This window comes from Peromyscus californicus, unplaced genomic scaffold (genome assembly GCF_007827085.1).
Source record: "Peromyscus californicus insignis strain IS unplaced genomic scaffold, ASM782708v3 Scaffold_23__1_contigs__length_62951481, whole genome shotgun sequence".
In the NCBI taxonomy this organism is placed as follows: Eukaryota; Metazoa; Chordata; class Mammalia; order Rodentia; family Cricetidae; genus Peromyscus; species Peromyscus californicus.
Window position 1 is genome coordinate 27,241,102 of NW_026294534.1, and position 27,951 is coordinate 27,269,052.

General features: G+C 42.8%; 1 protein-coding gene across 7 annotated transcripts; it reads right to left on the reverse strand.

The window, feature by feature from the left end:
• On the reverse strand, positions 1–27,879 carry Eri1 (exoribonuclease 1). 7 transcript variants are annotated; one of them, XM_052752023.1, is made up of 8 exons: positions 27,809–27,879; positions 22,699–22,877; positions 21,391–21,515; positions 19,546–19,756; positions 17,153–17,236; positions 15,044–15,153; positions 13,068–13,182; positions 1–7,675 (listed from the first exon to the last, which is right to left on the reverse strand). In XM_052752023.1, exons 4-8 carry the CDS (start codon positions 19,696–19,698, stop codon positions 7,433–7,435), a joined length of 705 nt encoding a protein of 234 aa, XP_052607983.1. In that variant the 5' UTR covers positions 19,699–19,756; positions 21,391–21,515; positions 22,699–22,877; positions 27,809–27,879; the 3' UTR covers positions 1–7,432. The 7 variants fall into 7 exon arrangements, with proteins under 7 accessions (XP_052607983.1, XP_052607982.1, XP_052607978.1 ...); XM_052752022.1 differs by having other exon boundaries at positions 19,546–19,843; XM_052752018.1 differs by lacking the exon at positions 21,391–21,515.
• Between the last annotated feature and the right edge of the window lie 72 nt (positions 27,880–27,951).

A 27,951-nucleotide genomic window follows, 5' to 3' on the forward strand; every position in this document is an offset into this window, starting at 1 on the left:
AAAAGACATACTTTAAAAGTTTTTATTCATTTTCCAGGTTGTTTTTTATAAATTGTGTGTATCCCTGTGCATGTGAATACAGTTGCCATGAAGGCCTGAAGAGGGCGTCAGATTCCTTAGAGCTGGAGTTACAGGCAGCTATGGGTCACTCATCATGGTTGTTGGTATTGAACTCTTTACCACTGGGCTATTTCACCAGCCCCTCCCTATGCATTTTCTATATGGATAGAATTAATTTCTATAGCATTTAGAGTCCATCAGCATAAAGAATGATGCCTATTGTAACATGTGAATATTTATGCTAAGGTGAATATCCTATCTACTGACAACATTAAACCTGGGAAATTTAATGTGCTTTATTGTGCAATGGAGCCAAGGTGTGGCAGCTCACACCTTTAATCCCCATCTCAAGAGACTGAGGCAGGTGGGTCTCCGGAGAGTTCACGGCCAATCTAATCCACACAGCAAGTTCCAGGCCAGCCTGGGCTGCATCATGAGACCCTGCCTCAAAAACCAAACAAAAACCAAGTGCAATGGAATAGTTTCTTTTAAAAAACTTTTTAAAAAAGTATTCATGAAAACCAAACAAGTTGAAGAATTATTGTTCTAAAACAGAAGGGAAGCAATGAATGACCTTTTCAAGGTCAAAGATACTCGGAGAGGGTTTAAAATCAGCAATACAGAGACAGAATAGGAATGAATTTATTATCTGTTTGCTTTTTCTGGCACCTAGAGGGAAAGACGAGTATTGATAGGGATTAAATATTTCTGACTCAGATTCAGGGTTCACAGGAACACAAAAATGGAAAGCTCTGGTGGTGACTCTCTATCCAGGCAGCTACTCTTTCTTCAGAGTAGTCTGGATTTAAGTCATTCACCTTCTCCAGTTCAGGAAGAGGTACAGACATTAAGGAATATATTTCACCATGCCTATTTTCAATTATACATTGTATGTTAGAGTCTGAGGACACAATATGTAAGAACCTATGAAGATGAAATAGTGAATATGAACCTCCGCGGCATCAATCAAGGGCCCAGTGGGCACAGAAAACACATCAGAAGACATCATCAAAGTTAGAGTAGGCTGGGATCAAAGATGGTTCTTAAGAATCATAAGCAAGAGCCCAAGCTTGATGGCCTACTTTCTGGAGACAAAAGGAGTGTCACGTGACACACGTAAGGCAGGGATGGTGACTGGCTTGGGGCAGATGGCCACCATCAAAACTGGAGAATGTAAGGAACTCAGACTGGAGAGTCTAAATGCTGGGAGACTTGACTTTAATGAGAAAAACAGGCTTCTGTGATACAAGTACAAAGCATGGTTTTAGAAAGATTTTTGCGGGAACAGAGAGGAACAGACAGTGTCTCCTGGTTAAGCCTCAGCTTGACACAGCCCAGTTACCTGAATCAGTCAGGCCTGTGGGCCTATCTGAGGCTTTTCCTTGATTGGTAATTAATAGAGGAGGGCATAGCCACTGTGAGTGCTGCTGCTACCTGAGGCATTTCCTTGATTGGTAACTGACAGGAAGTGTGGGCGGTGCTACCACTATGAGGCTTTCCTCACACTTCCTGCACCTGCTTGAGCTCCTGCCCTGACTTCTCACTTGTTGGGTAAAATAAGTCCTCCACCCTCAAACTGATTTTGGCCATACTATTTATCACAGCAACAGAGAAAGAAGTTAAACTAGAACACAGCACTATGTTTTGAATGCATAGCCTAAAGTCTTAGAAACCCCTCAAATTCCTATGTTGATGGTATTGAGAGGTAGAGCTTTTGAGAGATAGCTTTATGGGCACAGTGATCAAAGCTGGTGTACTCTTACATTTTCTTCCCACCATTCTCTCTACATCATGCTGACACGGCAAGAAGGTCCTTACCAAAAGTACCACCTAGGCATTGACCATCCCAACCTCCAAAACAGCAAGAAAGCAACTTGTTCTTTATAAAGACCCAGTATAGCCAAAAGGTTTCTCCAGTACTGCCTGGCTGCACAGTCCCTCAGCCGCTTATAAAATACTCATTCAGAGGCTCAATATTAATTACTAATTGCATGGCCTATGGCAGGTTTCTTGCTAGCTAGCTCTTATAACTTAAATTAACTCATTTCTATTAATCTATGTTTTGCCACGTGTTCCATGGCTTACCAGTCTGCTGGCATGCTGTTCCTTGGGTGGCAGGCTGGTGTCTCCTCCTCTCTGCCTTTCTGCCTGGATTTCCCACCTGCCTCTAAGCTGTCTTGCCATAGGCCAATGTAGCTTTATTTATCAACCAGTCAGAGCCACACATATTCACAGCATACAGAAAGATATCCCACAGCAGCCCAGTGTGTGGTATTGAGTGTCAAGATCACAAAAATGGACGAAGATAGTGAGACAATGGTCAGTTAAATTTATCAATGGTTGAGGATGTGATAGGTCAAGGATGTGAAGCAGAGCAGGGGAGAAAGGACCAAGAGTCCTGAGCGTTTCAGGACTAAGTGGTTCCAATGGCAAAGAGAAGTCAATAAAGAAAATAAACTCAAGGAGTAGCGAGGCAGCAAGCAACAGCAGCCCTCTGCTATGGAGGGAAAAGTCACATAGCAAGCTTAGCAGTTATTTTGTCCTCTTGATCAAACTGGAAAGGACTTGTGTCTAAAATTGTCATCGATCATATTACATGAATCCAGAATGGTCAGTATTCACTCAACAAAAACCAAAGCAAACCCCAAATTGACAGACCTCGAGAACACTCCCTAGGAGGTGTGAAATTGGACTGTATGTAAGTCTCAGAACTCCCATTCTTTTACCCAGGCCTTGACACACAATCCACAGAAATGACTTGGTTCTCTGAATCCAAAGGCTCTTCAACTACGGCTTCAATGAACCAGACTGAAAAAAGAAAAGGTTTAAAAAGAAATACATCCAGGCTGGAGACATGGGTCAGCAGTTAAGGACACTTCCTTTTTTTTTTTTTTTTTTTTTTTTTTTTTGGTTTTTTGAGACTGGACTGTAACATCTGCTCTAGGACTGCTGTGGGATGTCTTTCTGTATGCTGTGAATATATGTTGCTCCCATTGGTTAACAAAGAAAGCTGCACTGGCCTATGGCAGGGTAGAATGGAGCCAGGTAGGAAATCCAAGAGGGATAGAGAGAGAAGAAAGGTGGGGTCAGAGGAGACACCAGCCTGTTGTCCAAGGAGCAACAAGATGTCCTCAGACCAGTAACATCATGGCCACATGGCAACATATAGATTAATAAAAATGGGTTAATTTAAGATGAAAGAGCTAGCTAGCAAGAAGCCTGAGCCATAGGCCACACAGTGTGTAATTAATATAAGCCTCTGTGTGTTTGCTTGGGACCGAGCAGCTGTGGGACCGGGCTGCTGCAGACCAGGTGGAACATGGGAAAACTTCTGATTACATAGGACTCTCATACTATCAGTTTTTCATCTACTGAGGGAGCTTAATAAGGCTTTTAATCAGGAAGAGATCAACAAACGTCTATAGAGGACTAAGCAGCTCACTGGCCAGGTTTCTGGTGAATACTCATCTGAGCTGCTGAGGTACAAAAACATAGAATGCAGGCAAATAATTGGGATTGGGAGCTACTCACAAAGCTTTATTTACACTACCAAAATTTTATTTCCCATGCTACCGGTCACCCTTCATCACAGGCATGGTAGCACTTACCTGTAATTCCAGCACTGAAGAATTTGAAGCCAGTCTAGACAACTCAGAGACACCTGTCAAAAGCAAATGCCCATACACACAAGTGCTCTTTTGATTCTGATCTGCCACTTGGCCATCAGATCCGGCCCGTGGTTACAGTTTACTGATCCCTTGCTCTAGAGTGAGCTGGATGTTGTCTGGAATGCAGGTCAGCACTAAGGACAAGAAGACGCTGACTGGGACCACTGGTATCAACACTGGAATCAGCTCTGCATGAAAGCATCTCAACACGCATGGCTGGGAAAAAAACGAGTCCATAGGCCTTCACCACGGAACTAGCCTTCTCCACAGCAGCAACTCCCAAAGTCTGCCCTTCAAACGGCACACCCTTCACAAAAGACACAGCCAGTTTGCTTCTGAGGTGGTGACCCTCTGGTGCTGCTTCTTCAGACCACTCATGATCCCTCCTTCTCTAGAAATCTTACTATCCACCTTTCCTTCCCTCCAAATTAATATTTTGTAAGGTAACATTCAGGAAGATGGACTAATGATATTTCACCTTAGTGACAGTATCTTTCTTTACTAACATGTTAGCAACTCCCAAGGTCTTTTAAGCTAACCCAGTTGAAGAACTATTGCTATAGCAGGACAAGCAAGTCTCTAAAGGAAAAGAACAAAAGAGGAAAGAAAAAAGAAATCTGAAAGGCATTTCTTTTAGGCAGGAGATGGCTCCAAGGCTGAGTGATTACTGCTCTTGCAGAAGTGTGGATTCAGGTTCCCAGCACCTACATTAGGTGACTCCCAACCACCTCTAACTCCAGTTCCAAGGCGGCATCTGACATCCTCGGGCCTCCACAGGAATCTATGGGCACATGGTGCACCTAAACTTACCCAGGCACATGCACACACAAAAACAAATGTTTAAAAAGAAAAAAAATACTTCTTCATTCTTTTGTTTGATCCAGTCAAAGGAGGGAAAAGTGGAGAGAAAGAAAATAAATATTTTCAGAGTCCATGTCAGTATTTAATACAAACATGAGACAAAAATCTGACAAAATATAGCTGAGTATATATACCAGTTGGTGTGGATTTGGAAATAACACAGGCAAACAACATCCCAATGTGTCCAAGCAAGGAAAAGGAAAGCAAGTAAATTACGTGGCTACTGATGACGAAGGAGAGCGCAAAGGCTGTAAGTAACTATTAATAACTATTACTATCCGTGTAACACGTTCTAGCAGTAACAACAGTCAAACAGTACAAATATCTTTACACACAACGGCAGTCATTCCTCAACGTTTTCCTCCCAAGAATGGCCTGATTCTATACCTTCGAGACACACCATCACTGCAGAAGCCAAATCAAATCAGAGGAGGTTGGCAAAGACTCAAAACCTGAGTAAAGACGGCAACACTTAGCAGAGCCAAAGGAATTTAAAAACTTGTATTGTCGGAATTCTTAACAACAACAACAAAGTAAAAGGTTAAGTACTTGATTACTTGTCAGGAAGAAATTTAAACAGGCTGATTTAAAAAACAAAAATTAAAAAACCCAGGAAGGTATTAGTATTTCCTGCCATTCTCCAATTTTCCAATTGTAGTTTCAGCTATTTGGGAGCAACTATGCAATCAGGTGACAAGCAATTCTTTTTCTAGGGCATGGGCCTGCTTATGTCAACATGGCTTATGTGGGAAAATCACCTGAAGGAAGAGTAAGCAAGCGGGCCTCCTGGTACCTGTCACAATGATGTGCTATTTTCCATTCTTCTCCTTCAAGACAGAAGCTTACTGGCTCAAGAAACCCACAAGTCTGTGGAGGGAATTCTCATGCTACCAAGCACATCTACTGCCCTTTCTCTTATGCAGTTAAAAAACATGATGAAATAAATCTATTGATTGTATTAACCACAGAAATAATGTGGCCTCACAGTTACTATTAAGGGTTAAAAACAAACAAAAAGCAATGTCAGTGAAATTGGTTCATGAAAAACTTGAGAGGGGTTTAATTCTAAAAGTTCACTTTCAGCCTCTAGATAGAATTTTACATTATCTCCAAAGCACATTTTGATTTTAGAAATAGGAATTATTTTCCAGTATATACTGGTCTCTCACTAAGACAAGCCAGGTACTTTTACTAACTATGGCACAGAACATTTAACCCCAAGTACTGAACACAAATGTCAATGCTCATCATGAGCTGTAAGTCAATCTCAAAGTGGGGCAAATACACATTCACAATGGAGAGAGAAGCTAATGTACAAATCTCTAAACATTCCCATTGATTTGTATCTTATAAGCTCTTAAAATTTCACTTCTATTTTTTACTGACACTTTTTGGAGTCGGGTTCACGTATGTGATCCAGGGTGGCCTCAGATTCATCTCTGTCTTAACTTCTGAGCATTGGAATTACATGTGCATGCCACCAGGCTGGTTCTTCTAATTTTTCATTAGTCAATAACTAGGACTTTTTTTTTTTTTTTTTCGAGACAGGGTTTCTCTGTGTAGCTTTGCGCCTTTCCTGGAACTCACTCTGTAGCCCAGGCTGGCCTTGAACTCACAGAGATCTGCCTGCCTCTGCCTCCCGAGTGCTGGGATTAAAGGCGTGCGCCACCACTGCCTGACATAATAACTAGATTTTTAACTAGACCCTGTAATCTATGACAAGGTTTCCAGTTATGAGATGAAACTGGCAGATGTGCCCCAGTACTTTATTACATTTTGCTTACTTGTTTAGGAAGTACATGTGTGTATATGTGTGGGCTCAGTTCTAACAGTGGGCAAGTAGAGGGTCAGAGGACATCCTTGAATTGATTCTCAGTCCACCGTGTGGCTCCTAGGATCAAACTCAGGTAGTTAAGCTTAGTGGGAGACACCTTTGGAAGCAATTACCTGTCCTGAATACATGCAATGTTCCAGAAAGAACTACCTAAATTTGCTGCCCAGCAAGCACTAAGCTGAGGGGACCTGATGTGTAACGCACAGGACAAGTGCTGTCGCCCCCATCACCTCAGACCTCGTTTGTTTCCAGCTGGTGCTGGCTGAGCAACCTCTTGGTGTGCTATGTGGTAAGGCCTACTGTGGTTGTGTGTGCACCAACTTGTATACTTTTGTTCTTGTCATTCACCCTAAACAGTACAACTATCTTCATAGTTTAATAAGTATGCTATCTAGAGATCGTTAAAATATACAGGAGAACATGTGTAGCTTATATACAAACATTATGCTACTGGAGGTACAGAACGTGAACATCTGTAGAATCTGGTACCCACATGGCATTCCTAGAAGAAATCCCTCAATGATACTGAGAAGAGGACTGCAGATGAACTTCACCTACAAACTTCAAAAATGAAAAGGACTATGATGTACGTAAAACCCAATGGGAACATAAACACTACTTTTCAATCCTTTCCACACTTCCCAAAACATATTTAATAGTGTTAATGTAGAAATTCATTTCAAATTTCAACATTAGGAAGACACGACATTCAAGGAGTGAACCAATAAAACCTGGCATTTTAAAACCAAAGGAACACATTTTGGACACCTTATATTATAAAGTTCAGTTCTAAGCAGGAATGGTTACTGTGTGACAAACACTGCTCCTATCAAAAGTGCTGGTGACAGAGAAGCCAGTGTGTCCTCCCACACAATGTTTGCATACACACCCATCTATCTGTAATTGTAGTACAGTTTCAAATGTTTAATGTGCATGAAGGTTGCACTAGAGCTGATGCATTCCTCGGCTACCTCTTCATTTGTAGAAACAGATCCAGGCAAACGCGCAGCTACTTTCTGCTGTGCGGCATCTGTGGAGCTGGAGCGCCCTCTACTGGTAAGGAAGAGGACACACTCATCAACTGTCCTCCGTGCATCTTTTCATTGATTCGAAGTTCACATCCATCCTGAAGCATCCGAACTGCTATTCTAGCAATATTCTTAGAGTCATCAAGACCACTGTGAGGCCGCCCATCATAATCCATTCCTAATTTTTCCAGCATTATTGTCAGTTTGGTTTGGCTTCTAGGAACCTGGAAAATAAACAGCGTAGTAAGTACTTTAGGCTCTCAGAATAGTTAAATTAAAAAATAAGAAACAAAACAGTCAGCACCCTATTTTACTTTTCCCGGAGAAAAGCAGTCTCCCTAAGGCACAAGACAAGAACTTCAAGATGGCAATTATGAATATGCTCAAGGACCTTAACAAGGATAGGAATAAATGCCTAAATGAAGAACAGGAAAACACAAACAGTTGAATGAAATAATAAAAACTCAAGACATGAAAATAGACTCTAATGGAGAAATAGAATCATTGAAGCCCAACTGTCGGGTGTGGTGGAATATGCCTTTAATCCCAGCACTGTGGAGGCAGTGAGTGAGTTCAAGGCCAGCCTGGACTACATAATAAGTTCCTGGGCAGCCAGAGCTACAGTATTAAGATTATGATTCTAAAAGACCAAAAGAAAAAAAAAACAAAAAATAAAATTTGATGCAGTATGTCAAAATAAAAAACTCAAGAGAAAAACTGAGGTGGAAGAGAGAATTTCAGGTCATAAAGACAGTGTGAAAGAAAAGATTAATCAAAAGAAAATTAAAAGATAAATCTTTAAAACAAACAAACAAACAGGCACAAAATACCAAAAACCAAACACACACACACACACACACACACACACACACACACACACACACACACACACACACACGAGGAAAAAAAAAAACCAGGCACAAAACATCTAGGAAATCTGGGATGCGAGACTATGAAAAGACCAAACCTACAAATATTGACACAAAGGAAGAAGAAACCTAGGTCAAAGGTCTAGAAAATATTTTAACAAAATCATAAAAGAAAAATCCCCAAATCTAAAGAAAGGGATTCCCATCAAGGTTCAAGGGACATACAGAACACCAAATGCACAGGCTCAGAAAAGAAACTCCCTATGGCACTTTAATAACAAAGAAAGGCTGTTAGTCACATATAGAGGCGGCCACTAGAATAACCCCTGACTTCTCAATGGAGTACAAGCATGGAAAGACTATAGGCACCAGCAGACCACCACACCCAGCTCAACCATCAATCATAATCGCAGAAGAAAGAAAAACATTTCGTGGACACCAGTATATAGGTGTGGGCCTGTGTGTCCTTGTGCTAAAGCTGGATATTCAACGTCCAGTCGTAACTTTGTGGTACTGACCAGTGGGAACAAATTAAAAACGGTGATGTTGAGGTGTGCCCACACTGTGAAACAGGGAGGCAAGCTGAGACTGAATCAACTCTCAATGGTCTGGGCGGAAGACAAGTTAAGACTGCTGGATCCTCTTACATGGTGTCAGCAAGAACAAAGGCATCACTCAGGGAAGAGGAATATTCTCTCTCCTTCTCCACCTCGCTCAGCCACCATCAGAGAAGCCTCTTATTACAGAAGATGGGAATTAACAGACCCACAACTGGACATGCGCAGAGTGAGACCTGGAACACTCAGTCTTAAGTGGAATGTCTCCATCAAAGTCCGCCCCTCATGGCTCAGGGAGGTATGTGGAAGAAGTGAAGGAGACAGAGGGGAAGGAGGAGTCCAAGGAAACAGTGCTGCCCAGACAACAGGACTGATGCACATATGAACTCAGAGGCTGAGGCAGCATGTACAGGGCTTGTAAAGGTTCAAGCGAGATGGGGTCCCAGTGCTGAGGATGAAGTGGACACAGGTTCCCACTTCTGACCAAAACTACCTGTAACTGATACCCGCTGGCAACAGAAAAATTAAGTTTTCTCCAACGAAGTCTCACTGAGTATGGTATTTTTGTACTTTCTGTCTCATTTGGGGGCATTTTTTGGTCTTATTGGTCGTTTGCTCATATGCTTTGGTTTCCATTTTTGTGAGTTTGTGAATTTGTGGGTATTTTAGAGAGAGAAAGGGCATGACGTTAGGTGGGTGGGGAGGATCTGGGAGCAGCTGATGGAGGGGAAAATTGTGATCAGAATATATTTATGAAAATTGTTTTCAACTAAAAATGTAAATTCTAATAAAGATGATAGAATAGCATTCAACTTTCTACAGAGATGGAGGTGCTACTTCAAAAACTAGTCATGGTTTTATACTTAGCTTTATATACCTGGGTATATGTGATGTTTAAACATGGGGAAATTCTCTCAACTGAGAACCAAGCGAGACTCAGCATGTTACAGGCAGTGCTTAAATAAGGAAGCACTGTCTCGACTATACCGATTTATATGATCTTATAGTACATGAAACTGACTAACTGTCCAGAAGAAATAAAAAGAGAGCATAGCAGTCAGGAGAGCTATTCCATCCTTTACTTCAAAAACAGCTTTGAATGAAGACAGGGCCCATAAAAGATACATTTTTATAATTTTATAAATACTAAGTAAACAGTTGAGCCTGGTATACTATGCAAGAGAAGAAACTGGAAGTTTTCCCTCGAATCTTATATAAAATTGTGCCTGAGGCTGTATTTTTTTTTAGCCTACTTTTAGAAATATTAAATCCTATTTTAGTTTAAGCCAGTTGATTAACCGATTTATAATGTCTACCTTGTAAGTTTTTAAATCTACGAAGAGAGAACAAAGAGATTAATAAATTTTAATTTCTGACACTCGAGAAAAGCTGGGTTAAAAGTAATGGGGGGGGGGCACTCAAACTGTTGCACAGTATCTTATACCACTGACCTCACTGTGAAACTTTCAGGTCTACTTGGAGGAGGCAGACAAAACAAGATGGAGAATCAATATTTGGTATGCAGCCCAGGCTGGCCCGGAACTCTTGCCTCAGGCTCCAAAAGAATTGGAACTGGGCATGTGCTACCACGCTCAGCTTATTAGATCCTGTTTAAAATAAAGGATCTCTTTACTCCTCACACGGGTGCTACCAATTACAAAGGAAGGAAAACCATACACAAAAGATCAGGCAAATAAATAGACCAAATTCTACGCTCAAGAACACTAGGAATTTACTGCTTTATATATATGCAACTTTATAATTATATTGATGTATCTACCTTACAGTGAACCACTGATATTTTTATATAAGCCTAAAAATTATCTTTATAATTAGCCTTTAAAAAAATTGTCTTATTGTGTGTGTGTGTGTATGTGCATGTGGTGTGCTCATGTGCACACAAGTGTTTATGTGTGCAGGTGCCCACAGAGGCCAGAAGAGGGCGATGATGCTCTGGAACTGGAGTTACAGGCAGTTCAAAGTCAAGTAATGAGGGGTCTGGGAACCAAACCCAGGTCCTCAGCAAGAGCATTAAGTGCTCTTAACTGCTGAGTCATCTCTCCAGCCCAAGATTTTATTAAAATGCCTTAACACAACAGGCAGAAGACAGTTATGTCTGCAACTATAGCAGGATACAACCAGTAAAGGTCATACTACTAAAAAAAAGCACCAGGAGTGGCAGCCTACACCTTTAATCCCAGCACTGGGGAGGCAGAGGCAGGTGGGTCTCTATGATAAGTTTGAAGCCAGCCTGGTCTATTTAGCTAGTTCTAGGCTATCCAAGGCTACAGTAAGTTCTTGTCTCAAAAAAGAAAACCAAACCAAAACACAAAACAAAAAAGATTTTAAAAGGTAAAGTATCTGCTAATGGAAGGGGACAGGGAGAAAGGAAAATGACAGGTTAAACACCTGGAGAGGCTGAAGAGACCCCTGGGGGGGGGGGGGGGAACTGGCTGCCCTTCCAGAGGACGCTGGGTGAAGTCCAGCACCTGTAACATCAGTTCCAGATCAGAGATCTGATGCCTTCTGGCCTCTGCAGGCACCAAACACATGCATGCAGGCAAAACACCCACACACAAAAAAAATGAGATGACATAAATTTAAGAAACAATCTACTGAGACATATTAACTTTATAGTGACTTGGGCTCAATACACAAAATATATAATAAAACACAATGATGCTTATGGCAAATAGATTACAAGAGGAACTGTGGCCCCACACCTTAGGTGTAGTAATGGCATCATGACTATTCTGGAGACACAGTAAAGGATCTACAGATGAGCTGCTGTCTGTTTTCTGATTCAAAAAAGTAAAGTGAGTGAGGATGTTCCTGAAACAAGACTGACTGTGAACTTACAAGGGCTGGAGCTGAGTCATGGCTCATTATACCTTTTTCCTCTCAGTTATGTTTTGTATTTTCAGTAACATTAAAAGAAAAAAAATTTTTTTTAATTCCCAAAATGTGTGACAAGAAAAATACACACACACAAAAAAGGGGTAAATTATGAAATGTCATCAAAGAACTAACAAGCCATAACTAAACCATGCTAAACCAGTAACAAAAAGCCAGGCCTCAAGTTAAAAGAAAAAAGGATGGATAGGTAGTGCCCAAGTGCCTGGCAATCGCAGATGGCGGCAAAGACATGGATCTACTGTAAACTTGCTGCTAACGAGGCAGCAAAGTGGAAGAAGCCCTTTGGAAAACTATTCCTGTGCTACCCAGCAATGTCAATGATGCACACACCCTGTGACCATCGTTCCTCTCCTAGGTTTGTAGCCCAAAAAGGTGAATCCAAAGGGTACTTGAAGACACGTACAAGAACATTTACAGCATCAATGTTCAGAGAAGGCCCAACTAGAAAACTCCAACACACCCCACCACTCGGCCAAAAAATAGTTTTCAATAAAGCTTCTAAGAAAAAGTACCTTAAAAAAATATCAAACTAGTTAAGGACATACTTTACCAAAAGATGTTGTAAAAGGAGAAAGAACACAGAATCTGGGACAGGATAGAACGCAAATTCTCAAGGGATCTTTATAAGACTGAAGGACAAATAAATTAAAAATTACAAGACTAATGGCTCCGAGAAGGAATCCTGAAAGCCAACAGACTTGAGCACTGAGGAGTCTGACTGGTGAGTAACGGAGATCTCTGGTCAGCCGGGGTGGTGACACAGGCCTACTGTCTCGGCACTCTGTAGGTGCAGCACAAGCTATACAGTGAGCCTGCCTCCGTATCAGCACAACAGCAGGAGAGAGGCTCTGTGAGCAGTCTCCATCGTCACAGGCCATCAGCATCCAACAATGACTTGACTATACAGATGCAGGGTGGGAAGGACACTTGTAGATGGGGTTAAGAGCTGAAACATCTGTCACTGTAGGAATTCAACAGCTAGGTCACTTGTCACTCTGCAATGCAGAGCACCCAGGTTGGGTTCCCAGAACCATCCACAACTCTAGTTCCAGTGGATCTGACACCATCTTCTCCTCCATGGGCAGGAGGCGTGCATATGGTGCACATACATACATGCAGGCCAAACAATCACAACACACACATACACAAAAACCCCCAACATTGTAAAAACCTAAAAAATGTTTACTATACATACAAAGTCACAGCTGAATATATATGTAAAATAGAGCAAACATGATCAAGAGCATAACTTATTTTAAAAGTACAATTTTTACCTTATAAAAGTTTCCATATGACTTTCGAATATTGATCCACTTTTTAGCAAAGGGAGGGTATTTGAGCCTGCTGAGCTGGCACTGGATGTTCAAGAACTTACTCATATCCCAGGAACTTATCAAAAGAGAAAAAGGGTATAAAGTAAATGCTAAACTATTATTACAAACAATACTTTAAGTTGTTCTTTTAGTTCTTCTTATGTTGACCTCATATTCACACAAAATACCATGCTTAGAAAATTAACTGATTCCCAGAAAATACTTTAAAACCAAAACCAAAAACAAACAAACAAACAAACAAACCCAAAAAAACCCCGCAGTATCTTCTTTCCAAACCAATTCTTCCTGGGCTCATCTTTACTGCTTTTGTGGTTCTGATTCCTGCCAAACTGCCGCCTTGCTGTAACTGCTCAGCTTGAATGTCACACCAAATGTATCACTGAAGTTCTTTAAGAGTATGCCTTGACATGAAACATGTAAGCAACTAATTTAGAGACAAATTTTAGGGGTTAAATAAACCTGACCTGCTGTTTCTCTACACGGTGCTTACTGCGGGACAGTGTGCATTGCACTCCTTAATCCTAACACTGCAGCACACGAACCAGCCAGATCACACAGTGAGGCCTTGTCTCAAAACCAAGCCAGGGGAGTACTGAGTGCGCAACGTGGAAATCAGTGCATTCGAGTGTGGCTTTTCTCAGGCAGAGTCAAAAACAGCAGTAACTAGAACCTTCCGTGGGAAATTTTTACAATCCCTCAACTCAGCTGCTGTAAAAACTACTGCATACCCAGGAGCCTACTGCTGCTGTGTACTTTTAACAGCCCTCACCCACCCTAAGCCTATTCCCTGAGCTGCCTGGGGGCATCAATTACTAGTTTTGCTGCCGCTCTAATTAAAAAACAAACCAACCAACCCGTACTGATTTTGAATACCTATCCCCGAATTTAAGGTCATGTGTGAAGATCTCGAAGTCCTTCTGTGTCGGCACCGTCCTGACAGGGGAGCACACACCACCATGGCATCAACCATACCTGAAGCTCGTCAGGGCTTCTTCCTTCCCCTTTAATGGCACTGTGGTCTAGTGACCTTGGGACAATGTCTGTAATCCTGTCAACCCTTCAGACCTTCCTATGCAGCTCTTCATTTTCCCCTTTTCTTTTTTGGAGAAGAGGTCCAAGTAGGTTTTTGAGATAGGGTCTCAAAATACAGTTGAGGCTTGCCTCAAATTCACCATGTAGGCTGACCTTGAACCCCTGATCCTCCTGCCTCCAACTCTCAAGTGGGGAGATTACAGGAGTGCCCCCACACCCAGCTCTCACTCCCCTTTCCATTAAACAGATAACTCTGGACTCGGTAGGTACTACAGGAAGTGTTATGGAAGACTACGGGGTAATAAAAGGACTGTTCTGAAAGGCCTTCCAACTTCCTTACAAAAAGATCACACACCAGATAGTCACATGGCTGACATTTACTGGTTGAGGACTTTCACAAGAGACGGAAAGACCAACGTGAGTCGTGGTGCCAGGGTAAAGCAAAAGGAAAAGCTGGTAGAGAAGAGACTCTCCCAGAAGAAAACAGGAAGTGGACAGGGAAAGGTAAATCCCGAGGATGAACGGGCAGCCTGAATAACGGCGGGTGACACAGGTGTGAGTGTGTCTGTGCGTGTGTGTACGCCAAGCTGAAGGCCTCTGAGAGCAGGTAAATGTCATGATGGAACAGGGCTACAGAGAAGCGGTTTCAGCGTCCTGTATGGTATGTATCATTCTGGGTCTCTAGTCACAGACTTGATGATGGTGGCCTTCCCTCCTTCCTTCCATCCTAGGAATTCAGACTAGGAAAAGAACATGAAAAGAAAAACACTGTCTTGTGGAGTGACTCCTGGGAACTTTTAATGAGTAACACTGGACATTCTAGCCGTGCAAAGAGTAAGAGCCTCTTCACTGTTAAAAGGATTTAAACCTATTTTCCTACTTACCCATCTGTTAATATGCAGTACTTGTACTTAGTGCCCAATTCCTTTGACTTCATCCACTCAATTACTTTCTTCAGGACCTGAGGGAAAGCATCGGCTCTGTCTACCTGATCCTGAAGACACAAAAGGAGAGCAAGTTTAGGGCAGCTGCTGCTTGTAGCCCTACAACATGCCCAGGCACGACCTGGAGAGAAACAAACAGTATGTGAACTGTGAATTCAATGATTGAGATCTACTTACCACCTAAATGTTCATCTGAGATTATTGAAATCATTTTATGGCCAAGAACTAAAGACTGCTTTCAAGTGAGTGTGCAATTCTCCCAAAATTAGGAACTAAGATTGTCCTGGTTTTGTCAGCTGACACCTAGAGTCACCAGGAAGAATGACCCTCAACAGAAGGACTACTGGATACCTGGTCGGCGAGTGGCCTGTGGGGAACTTCCTTGACTGCTCATGCAGGAAGGCCAAACCCACCTGGGCAGAACCATCCCTGGGCAGGTGGCTAGGGATCCTGGCTGTATAAGAAAGCTAGGTCTGCTTCCTCTCTGCCCTGACTTCCCTCAGTGATGGCCTGTGATCCAAAAGCGCAGGATGAAGTAAACCATCTCCTCCAAGTAGCTCTGGTGGTGGTGTTCACTACAGCACCAGAAGTGAACGAGAACAAGGACCGACCACCTCAGTGGCTCTCTCTGTGATTAAGTGACTCTTCAGACAGCAGCAGACTTTCCTCTAAGATATAGCCCTGAAGTATTCTATCTCGTCTCACTTCTCCGCACTACATTACACTACAGTATGGGGCACATCGTACCACACTGCCATGAGGCTGGACTTCAAACTGTCAATCTGATACACTGCCTGTCTCTTACACTTGCTTTCAGGATAGGGACCCTTTCTGATTAGCTTGCCTCTGCCGAGCTCAAACACAGTCTCAAGAATCCATAGATTTGAGCCATCCCGAACTACGCTGAGTTCTGCCACAGCACACCTAGAATGTCCAGTCCTTCCTTTCTGTCCATTTACTTATCAAGATTCCGTCCAACTTCACCAACCTGAAGACATGTCTCAGGGCAGCCCTACCTTCCAACACAGATGTAAGCCTCCTGTACAGATGTCTACACAACCTAATAAAATACTGACTTGTCACTCTTCCTAGCCAAGCTGTGACTACTGGCTTATTCTGTCTGACCCCAACTTAGACTTGAAATATACAGTGGGCACTGAACTATGTCGAGAGTCAGCAAACTAATGAAGGATCCAGATAAATTAAAAAAGGCCTACACATGAAAATATAGACAAAACCAGAGACTGGCCACCAAAGGTATATAGTCAAGACTGTAAACAGGCACGGTCTAAATCCTGTCTGTGCATATAGCAGTGACACATCTTACCAAAGCTCCATTTCTCAGCTGCAATCGCGACTGCATCATGACAACTCCATGGGTGTGAGGGGGAGCAGGGAGCAACAAAATGCTATCAAGTGTAGCGCTGACTCTTGGGCTTTGACTTCTGTTTCTAAGTGAGGCTCCGTCAGTGCTGCCCAAGCTGGTCTCAAATGTCTGTGCTCAAGAGAGCATTCAGCCTCAGAATTGAGGCCCTATTCCCTTAACATGTGAGACTACAATACACACCACTGCACCAGCCCTAAGACCTTTTGTTTGTTTTAAAAAATTATTTTGTTGTTATATATAATTACTAATTTATTATTTTTTAAAAAATTCTTTAATTTTGTGTTATGTAGGTATTTTGCCTTTATGTGTACCATGTGCAAGTTCAGTGCCTATGGAGGCCAGAAAAGGGCATTGGATCCTGGATCTGGAGTCACAGACAGTTGTGAGCTACCATGTGGGTGCTGGGAATGAACCCATGTCCTCTGAAAGAACAGCCAATGCTCTTAACTGCTGAACCATCTCTACAAACCATCTCTTTGTTGTTGTTTTAATTACAGTATGAAAGACTTTTACCAAGCAAGGAAAACAGCACATTAAATTGCTCATAATGATATTCTTTAAACTATCCACAAAATAAATCACCGATTTAAAGATTTCTTTCAAATTCAAAATAAACAACCACCCACCACTCAAACTAACAGAAATGAAGAGAGAATTCTCACCTGAGTAATTCCAGTAAGATTGATGCAGAAATCTGAAAGATGTGAGTTAACCTCTGGCCTCACGTACTGCTGGAACGTATCTTCCTGCAGGGAAGGACACAGTGAAAGTGCTGTATGTGACTACAGTCCATGACACATGGGAAACAAATCCAGCCACAGCAGAATTACACAGCTATCCATGGCAGGGCATTTCAGAGCTCCTAAGGACAATTTCCCAACAAAAAGCCTTCTGATACCCAAATGTAAAGTCACAGTTCATTTTGATTTTTAAAAACATCATGTCAGCAGGTATCTAAAAGCAAACCTTCAAGGTTGTGGCAAGTGTTTTCCTGGCATGTAAAATGTTGGTCATTTTGTTTGTTCTATGTTAAGAATATTAAGCCTATTAAGTTGGTCCTTTATGATAATGGGTTTTTAAAATGATGCATTCTTTTGAGGAAATGAGGCTTCAGTCACAGGAAACCAGCCCAAGACTAAATAAATAAATAAATGGGTTTAATAATAAATAAATACATAAAAACAGGAGACAATTAGAGGTAAGAGGCGGCTAGGTCATACATGGAATATGTGTTTTATTTAAAGTTAGGTCAGGAGTCATGGAAAGGTTTTGAAAGGGTTCCACGTGCCCCTGTGTTGGAATCGGCTGGTAACAGGATAACAGACCTACTGATGAAGGCCAGCCAGTCTGGAGTGGGCAGGCAAGAGAACTAAGAGATCCCACCAAACAACATGGAAGGAGAGAACCACCTCCCCAAAGCTGACCTCTGACCTTCACACATGGGCTGTGGCATGCATGCGTGTGCACCCTCACGCACACATCTTTGTAAATATTTAAAAAGAATACACAGCTTAAACTTGACTGAAGGAAGTGGGTCTAGGAGACAGTGGGAAGAAAGCACATGAAGACAGAAGTGTATGTACCTTATCTGAAGAGTTCTTCCTAAAGAAGAGAAGAGGGGTAGCCGGCAGTACAGTGGAATAAAAGGAGGATTTCCCTGTGGTGGGACAGCACGTGATGAGAACACACCAGAAAGCGATGTGCCCTAATGTCTAAGTGCTATAAGTGCCCTAAACTGGAGAAGAAAGGAAGTCCTACAAGTTATCCAGGGTATCTATCTGCCTTCACAGCTGCCGTATGTCCTTTTTGACCATTAATCTGTTTGGGAGAAGGCCACTTTAGAAACAGCCGAATGTGCAGGTGGCACAACTAGTAAGAGACCCACTTCAACAAGACGTGAGGAGAGAACTAAGTCCCGAAAGCTGTCCTCTGACCTGCACTACCAAGGGGGATGGCGAGGAAGAACAGACTAAACGAGGCTGTGAACAGAAAAGCCATGCGTTATCATGTACAAGGCCTTCCTGACGTAGTGACTAGACAGATGAGGCATGGTGATGTCTCTTCGATCACACTTGATAAGGTAAAAAGTATTGTTTCGAGGAGTACCTTCTATCATGTCCTAAACCAACAATGCAGTGCCTATAATTACTTAAGGCATACATATACACAGACTGGGAATTAAGGTCCAGCTGCCCGTCCCCCCTTGTAGATTATTTTAAGGTGTTACTTTTGTTTATGCTGCATTTGTTTAACTCTGTGAAGCTGTGTTACTGTGCCCGTCTAAAACACCCGATGGTCTAACAAAGAGCTGGACGGAGAATAGCAAGGCAGGAGAAAGGACAGGCGGGGCTGGCAGGCAGAGAGAACATACAGAAGGAGAAATCTCAGAGGAGGACTCCAGGCACCAGACACCCAGTTACACCTCCAGCCAAGGAGTGAGAGTAAGATTTATAGAAGTAAGAGAATAGGAAAAGCCCAGAGGCAAAAGGTAGCCAGGATAATTTAAGTTAAGAAAAGCTGGCTAGAAACAGGCCAAACTAAGGCCAGGCATTTATAAGAATAAGTCTCTGTGTGTAATTTATTTGGGAGGTGGGTGGCAGGCCCCCAAAAGCGCAAAAACAACAATCAACAGGCCCCACCATGCCATCAGCAACTATTTCTACAAACTACCCTCCACCCTCACTGAACATCAAAACCATAAGCTGATACATTCCACAGAACTAGATTCTTATCTCTGGGACCAGGGCCAGGCTCCAGGGTATTTTTTCTGTTTTATCTGTCACTTCCCTAGAGATTTGCCATCCGCTCAGATCTTCTAAGCAACAGAAAAAGCACCACAATTTCAGCTCACGGAGAGGAAGAAAAGCAGGAAGTGCTTCATTATGATTTTACTATTAATCATGCTGATAGGGAGCTCACAGCAATATGCAAAAATCTCCTTTTGGAATTTTATTTCCAGCTAGAATGGCAAACAGGCGCTTCCAGCTTCCTACTGAACACTAGAATAGTTCCAACTAAAAATAAGATGAAAATGCAATTTTCATTTCTTACTTACTATTTCTAAGGTGTGTATATTCAACAGAACAACAGGAAACTCAATGATTTCATGCAGAAAATCAGCTGGGTTTCCCTCTTCACAAGTAGCCTCAAAGTCAATAATACAAATGTAGTCATAGTAACTGTCCACAGAATTGCTTTCTTTCAACATCAACTTCTGCTTCTTGTAATAGTTTTTCAATCTCTTCTTTAGGACATCCTTGACTCCTCTAAAAAACAGAAGATTGGGCGAACGTTACAGTCAAGAATCCCAGGTCCTAACTGCTGGCAGTGGTTGAACAGCCGCAGGCACAGAGCTGAAACAAATGGAAGGAAAGAAAAACTCAACACTAAGTTAGCAAAGAGCCAATGAAAACAAAATGCTTACTATGACCAATCTTCTTCACAAGAGAAGTCTTTTCTTCATTATATCTAGTATTTCAAGCCATAACCTTGCACACACACATAACACTGCTCTATATGCTATAATATATGATATAAAAATTGAAGATAACTGGACAAACAGTAACATTAAGTGAGAAAATGCAGATTGAACACATCATATTCTTTCTTCTGGCATTCATGGGTTAGACAACTAAACAAACGAAAAACCTCTTAAGGGTATGAAAGCATTACGGCCCTCAAGTGGAACGTCTTATAGCTACTTCAAAAGTAATTTAGGATAAACCCCCAGAGCATGCTTTGAGAGAACACTACTATACTCACAGTTCTCTAAAAGTAGGTAGGTCACATCGCCAATAGGGGACTTAACTGACGTGTTGTAAGCCTTTTGTTTTCCTTTCTAAACTGCTACTGACACACTGAACAAGTATCCTACTTGTGGAAACTGAAAATCAACCAGCTGCTTGTTCTTAGACTATTTTAGTGTTTTCTTCTTTCTGAGACAGGGTCTCATTATGTAGTCCTGGCTGTCCTGGAACTCACTGTGTAGACCCAGCCAGCCTCGAACTCAGAGATCCACCTGCCTCTGCCTCCCAGTTACCAGAATTAAAGTCATATACCACCATGCCCGGCATTTTAGTGTTTTCTTTACACATTATCCAAACCTAGAAAAGTCCCTCAACCCTTTCCATATTAAGACAGTGAGAGCCCTGTGAGGTGTGACTACCTTCTTGTCTGTCACTTTATTTACTGTTTCCCTAAGGAAATGGCACTGCACACCTGGCGGCAGCACCAACATTGAACCAGCCGTCCCGTTGGAAAACTTCTCCCTCTACCATCCGCCTGGCTCCTCCTTATCCAAACACCACGTTTACCAGCTCTGCCGCTGCACACTACCTGAACCAGGCTCTCCTCAATCCTCTCCCCACAGCTTCTCGGAGTTTCTTGGACTATGGCAGAGGCCCCCGCGATCTCCACCTCACTGAAGAACTGAGCACTACTTCAATTTCCCATGTAAGTCATCTCAGTGGCTTCCTTCTATTCGCACAGGGTTCCTATATTCAGGACCACTGTCAAACATCCCTTCTCCCCACAGCACACTGCCACACCCTAAGTTATGGATAAAGCATACTGTGTGCCGTAGCTGGACTAGACAACATGCTTTTGAATTCTTTAAGTTTGACTCTACAACAAAGACAAGAATATATGACTGAAAACACACAAACAGAAATTACAAGGTTTTCTGTTTTTAATTTCTTTTTGCCTGAAATAAGCTCCTTCCCTGTCCTATCTGTTGTAATTTAAATGTCACATTTCTGAATTCCTGGGACACACCGCTTTATGCCCTCAGCTGCACTGCAGTACTCAGACCTCCAACACCACCGTGACCGCTCTAATCGTGACATTTGTGTGTTTTCACAAGACTGAGATTTGCAGAGTGGGGGAATGTATCTGTATTTACCTTTATAATGTCAATGTCTAGTGTAGTGCTTAGAGTTCAATACAGGCTTGTTGAATAAATGGATAAGCATACATCTAGACCTCTAGCTCCCATGTAAGCCAGGAGTAAGCAACTGATCTTCACACCTGGGAAGAACAAAAATTTTTCTCAGACATCTTCTGTAGGCCACAGGTTGTACTTTAATAACAGAAAGAGTCAAGAGAAAATAAAATCAAAACTTTCCTTACAAACTATGATACAGACAACCTGGAAGGGGAGAACAGGTAGGTGCTCTTTTGAAAAGTACCACAGTTCCATCTGAAAACCAGTGGAGGCAGGCCACTTAGAAGGAATAAGAATTCTGACTGCCCTGAAACAATGTTTTCAACTATTACATACAGTCAGGTTTTTTTTTTTTCCTTGATATCAAACACTGTGCATATTTCTGGACGATAAAAGCCAGAATGCCACATACCCCAAACTTTAAAAAAAAAAAGTGGGAGGGGCTAGAAAATAGTTCTGAAAACGCATGTGTCTGTTTCTTAGAAGACAGAGGGTTCATTAAGCTACACTTTCTTATTCAGTACAGTTAAATGTGATGGATACAACAGCTCCTTCAGAAACTAAAACAAAGCGACTGACTGTAAGTGAATGATTTCTACCTCATTTCAGACAAAACTTCTGTCATAAAAATATCCTCTATCATGTCAACTAAACGAGCAACTATTACGCAAAATTTTCAAGACCAGTATGGTGAAAAGCCTTCCCCCAGGAGGCAGGGAGAGGAGGGCTGTGTGTTCAAGGCCAGCTGCTCAGACAACACAAAAGCTCGTGTCAAAAGTAAAAACTCAACATACTTGCTATAACAAACGTGACTATACATCTATACAACGATGGTACATTTCTAAAATAGTCACAAACTTTGATTCGGAGACCTCCTTTTGCTATCTAAAGGAGAACAATACAAAGTTGCATGCCAAGACTCATGTTAAAGAATATAAATTATGCTGGGCGGTGGTGGCGCACGCCTTTTAATCCCAGCACTCGGGAGGTGTGAGGCCAGCCTGGACTACCAAGTGAGTACCAGGAAAGGCACAAAGTTACACAGAGGAAACCCTGTCTCGGCGGGGGGGGGGGGGGGGGGGGGGGGGGGGGGGGGGATATATAAATTACAGTTGTGATTTGAATGATCACATAGTAGGAATTTTTTTGTTTTAGTATTTTCAAAAATGAGCAAGCACTACTTCTGTAATTGTAAGGTTATTATGGTTTTGGGAAATAGAGTGTATTAGCTGTTTTAAGCAGCAGGTTAAAGTTAGTTTTAATTACCTTGTTTCAAGTTTAAATTCTGAGAGTTTGGCTTTGAGTTCCTCCTTACTCATTCTGTTAATACAACCATTTGTCATTGCAATCTCTTTGTAAACTGGGTCACTGAAGTCACTTCCATTGGAGGTAATGATCTTACATCCAACTGTTTCTTTGCCATCAAGTCTACATCGCTGCTTTTTCTACGAAAAAGAGAGAGAGGTCATTTGTAATCAGTGCAAATACATATTTAAAGATGCAAACTCCTAAGTGTTCTCCATGCCGTATGTTCAATGAAAAGTTCCCCCTTGACACCAGAGGAGGAGGACAGGAAGATGAGAGATGTGTTTCCAAGATAATTGGCCCTGCTCTGTTCTGAGTCATGAGACTCCTCAGAGGCAATGAAGCTAAGTAAAAAGAGGATGGATTATAGAGTCAGGGCCATGACAGTCTGGGGCCCCAGCTGGCCAATTATAGCAGCATGGCCTTGGGCATTTATTAGCCACTCATCTGCAGTTCTCTCACCTATACAAATATACTTGTCCTAGATGGTATTTGGTAATGGTAAACAGTATTTAGGTAGCATCTATTCTAAGTATGAGCTTGCGTACACAGCAGGCTAACTACTAATGAAAGATAATTTTATTTACAATCATCAGACTATAGACAAGCCCTTTCACAAACAGTATCCTGAAACTTAGAAATAAGCCAAGTTTAAGTGACCTTTTACACCATTGTGTATGGGAGCCCGTTTTCAGGTTCCTAGTGGCTTTACCCAGCAGGTCTGCTCTGCATAGAGGATGATTGGACCACAGGCCTGCATGCAGGTGTCTGAGATGGTCTGCACTGGGTTGTGCTGAGGGGAGGAGGTCTTTTGCTCCATCCCTTGGCATTTCTATAAATACTCTAGGGCAGAGACAGTCAGGGTCCACTGGAATAGGTTCCAGGCCCTCTCGAGGCTACTCTGTATTTTCAATCTGTTTCTCCCCCCTCTAATCCTAATATTTCCTGCTGTTCCTACTCAAGAGCACTCTGAGGAAATGTGGGGGTGGTGGGTAGCCCCCCAACTGTGCATGTATGAATCAGCGACCTCCCTACTTTTTAGCTTGGCTTTATTTCACAAAGTTAACAAAACCTTCCCCAAATGAAAAGAAAACAGACTTCCAGTCCAGTACTAAAACTTCCGAGGACTTAAAGCAAACAAATGAATTCTGTTTCAAAGCTCCCACGTTAAGTCCCACATTTATCAGTTATTCAGATCTACAGTGTTGCCTTTCTGTCACATGACTCCACTCTGTTTTCCCCATAGGTAGACCTGAACCACAAATACACTAATTTCTTTTTTCTTTTTTTGGTTTTTCGAGATAGGGTTTCTCTGGGTAGCTTTGCGCCTTTCCTGGAACTCGCTTTGGAGACCAGGCTGGCCTCGAACTCAGAGATCCGCCTGGCTCTGCCTCCCAGTGCTGGGATTAAAGGCATGTGCCACCACCGCCCGGCTCAAATACACTAATTTCTAAAGCTAATTATGTTCTACATTCAATGCTACAAACATTAGTTACGTTTTCAGCACTGTCAAAAACAGTTTATTTACTATTAACACATTAATGCCTATTCACTTGGTCATAATACAGTTCCTAACTTAAAACTCATCTGGAAAGGATCAAGGATTACCTCCCACTCTCAACTTTCAACTCAATGGGACCAACTTACTGGTAGTGTACTGCAAGGTCCTGGGCCTGAGTACTCACAGTTCTCACTGTTAGCCCCTTTGAGAAAAGGGCCAGCAATTTCAATGCCTGAATCATGGAAGGGAATAACATTATCAAAACTACCTGTTACAAAAACAAAGCCCTTACTTTGTAAATTAATATATGCTTATACAAATTTTTTTTAAATTACATTGCACTTCGACCAAGAAAATAATTAGCTTTCAGGAATATTTATATTTCTCCTTAGACATTATCAGGATAATTTATTCTTTTTTTGTTTTGTTTTTCGAGACAGGGTTTCTCTGTGTAGCTTTGCGCCTTTCCTGGAACTCACTTGGTAGCCCAGGCTGGCCTCGAATTCACAGAGATCTGCCTGGCTCTGCCTCCCGAGTGCTGGGATTAAAGGCGTGCGCCACTACCGCCCGGCCTAATTTATTCTTTATATTTAAACTTACAAAGAATTTTAAGCTCCATCTTTATTCAGGTTACAAAACTGTCAACATTAAAGAATATTTTAACCAAAACTGTTGTCTTAGTTAATTCATACAAATTCTCTTCTAATAACTCCATTCTGATACACTTGAAGAATTCTTATAGAGCTTTGAAAATTTACTTCTTCTAGACATATAACACAAACACACTTCTTCTAGACATATAAATAGTAACTTCTATAAAGATTTATCTTTGCTACTAAGGACAATTCCATCCTTGATTTTGGGAAAATTGTTTCCTCCTAAACTTGAGGCCTACACTACAAGTTCTCCCCCCTCCCAAAAAAAAAGATGATGTTTAAATAAACCTACAAAGGAATAGAAGGAAATATTCAAAAGCCTATATGCATGAATTATCTACAAATACACATTAATTTACTAAATTAATGCCCAAGATTAGCACTAGCATCCACTCCAGTCTTTAGATCCATCTGTCATGTCTCATACAGGACTGGCCAGATAAGAAACGTGGAGATGAATTCACAACACGGAAAGAAATACTCATTTTCATAGAACCTTGACATTCTGGAATTTTCATGTACCCAATTAAATATATGCATAGTTTCTATTACCACAAATAAGACATCCTTTTACATTATGGGAAATGATCATCAACTTCTACATTAATTTGCTATAACATAGAGAAGTACTTTCAAGTGTGGAACTTAAGAATGGGTTGCACACTTTCCAGAATTAAAAATATGAGTACCTAAAAAAATGGTTGTTCTTTTTCTATTGAGAAGGGGGCTCTAGCTTGAGTCTTTGAAAGCCCTTTTTAAAGAACACGACCTACTGTTTCTGAGGTGAGACTTTTATAAAATATAACTACTGCTAAATAAAACCTGTTTCCACATCTTGCTGCCAAAACTATGCACTGTCTACTTACAAAAGAAAAGCTTTTGCATCTGCACACCAAAACAAAAATGTTCAAACATTAAAATGTTTCTTCTTTCCTTCTGCTAGTTTACATCAACCATTGAAATTAGAATCAATGGAAATTTACTAGATAAATCTCAAAACAACAAACAACTTTGTGTGGCTGAAATCAAGGAAAAAATATATACACTCATTTATTAAAAGCACTTAACAGTAAGGTTTTTAGTTTTTTCGAGACAGGGTTTCTCTGTGTAGCTTTGCGCCTTTCCTGGATCTCGCTCTGTAGACCAGGCTGGCCTCGAACTCAAAAAGATCCGCCTGGCTCTGCCTCCCGAGTGCTGGTATTAAAGGCGTGTGCCACCACTGCCCGGCAACAGTAAAGTTTTAATGAACAAAATAATCCCTAAAATCAATCCGAATACAGACCCAGGCCACAAAACATTCTATTTCAAAGTTTCAGGACCTTGAAAGACAATGAAGTTTATTCGGGTTTTCTTATGAAGCTTTGCAAATTAGCTTTAAAACTGACTCAGATGATGTTATTGACAACATGTAGTAGAACGAAAGGGGCATCTTTCCAGATGGCGAACTTAACAGAGTACCAACTTAACAATGGCAATAACGCTGTAAAGATTCGGAGGAAGAGGGGCCAGGACAAGGGGAACACAAGATCTTTAAGGAAGAAAACCCTCCACCACAAAAGAACACAGGGAAGTCAGAGCGGACAGCAAAGATGTGCATGTACTATGCAATAGGCAAAGGCGGCAGGGGCGAACTGAAGGCACAGAATGAGGGGAGTAAACTAGCTATATTCAGACTATTACAAGATCACTCTATAGCAATTTCTGCTCTTGCAAGAGGACCAGAGTTCGGTCCCCAGGACCCATATCTAAACCTCCTATTCTGGCCTTCGCAGGCACTTGCACACACGGGAATCCATTTACACACATATACATTAAAAAAACACATTGAGCCGGGCGGTGGTGGCGCACGCCTTTAATCCCAGCACTCGGGAGGCAGAGCCAGGCGGATCTCTGTGAGTTCGAGGCCAGCCTGGGCTACCAAGTGAGTTCCAGGAAAGGCGCAAAACCACACAAAGAAACCTTGTCTCGAAAAACAAACTAACAAACAAAAAATAACATTGTAAAGGCTATTCTGGCTACTACAGCACGGTGCAAATGGAAAGAACAAAGGCACTGGGGAGCCTCTTCATCACACCCACTTTTCGACATTTTGGTTTTGAGCCTCCACTTCCACGGCTGAGCAGATGATCCTCCCTCTAGCCCTGCCAATACCCTCGACCCATAGTACTCCACTCCGACGACGAAAAAGGGACGGGCTTCGGGCATCTCATTCACAACCCGCAGCGCCAGCCAGCACTAACTAGTTCATCAGGATGAATACATTTAAGTCTGGGGATCCGGCTTACAATCCTGCCGGCGTGGCGAGGAGGGGCCAGGGCGGGGTAGCAAATTCCTTAGAAAGCCGTTCCTGGCTGGGCTCTGGGAGTGACAGCAGGGGACAGAGCAAGACAGGGTGGGTGGGGACCGGTGCAGACGGCAGTGGGGTCGGCCGTCCGGGGCTGGGGCGGAGGCACAGGCGGGCGGCGCTCAGGAAGCTCACCCGGGGTGGGGAAAGCGCCGGAGCCCGCTCAGCCAATCAGCGCCGCGGGGCCTGACGGACCGGCAGTGCGCCCGCGCGCGCCGAATGGTCACGCAGAATTCTCACTCGGAACTTCCCGCCCGACCTCCTCTCCCTCACGCGGAGGGGGTGCTCGCCCCGCCGGGGACGGGGACCGCGAAGCGCGGCAGCCCCGCGCGAGCAGCCTCACCTCCACGCTCAGCGGCCGCGGCTCCTCACACTCGGGCCGCCGCGTCTTCTGCTGAGCCGCGTCGCCGCCGCCGCCGCCGCCGCCGCGGGGCCGGCCCCGCTCGTCCTCCATGCTGCCTCTCACCGCCCGGGAGAGGGCCGCCAAAGCCGCTCGCCCCTGCTCCGCCGAGCCCCGCGAAGCCGCCTTTTCTCCCTTCAACAAAACAAAACAAATAAAGAGAAAACTACCGCGCTCCCCGTTCCCGCGGCGGCCGCCACACAAACTCCGCCGGACACCTCCTACTTCCGGGAGCGTGGGGCGTCGTCACGCCGCGCAGGCGTCGTGGGCGGGACTAGGATCCCGCGCGCGGGCGCGCCGGGCCGGGGGGGCG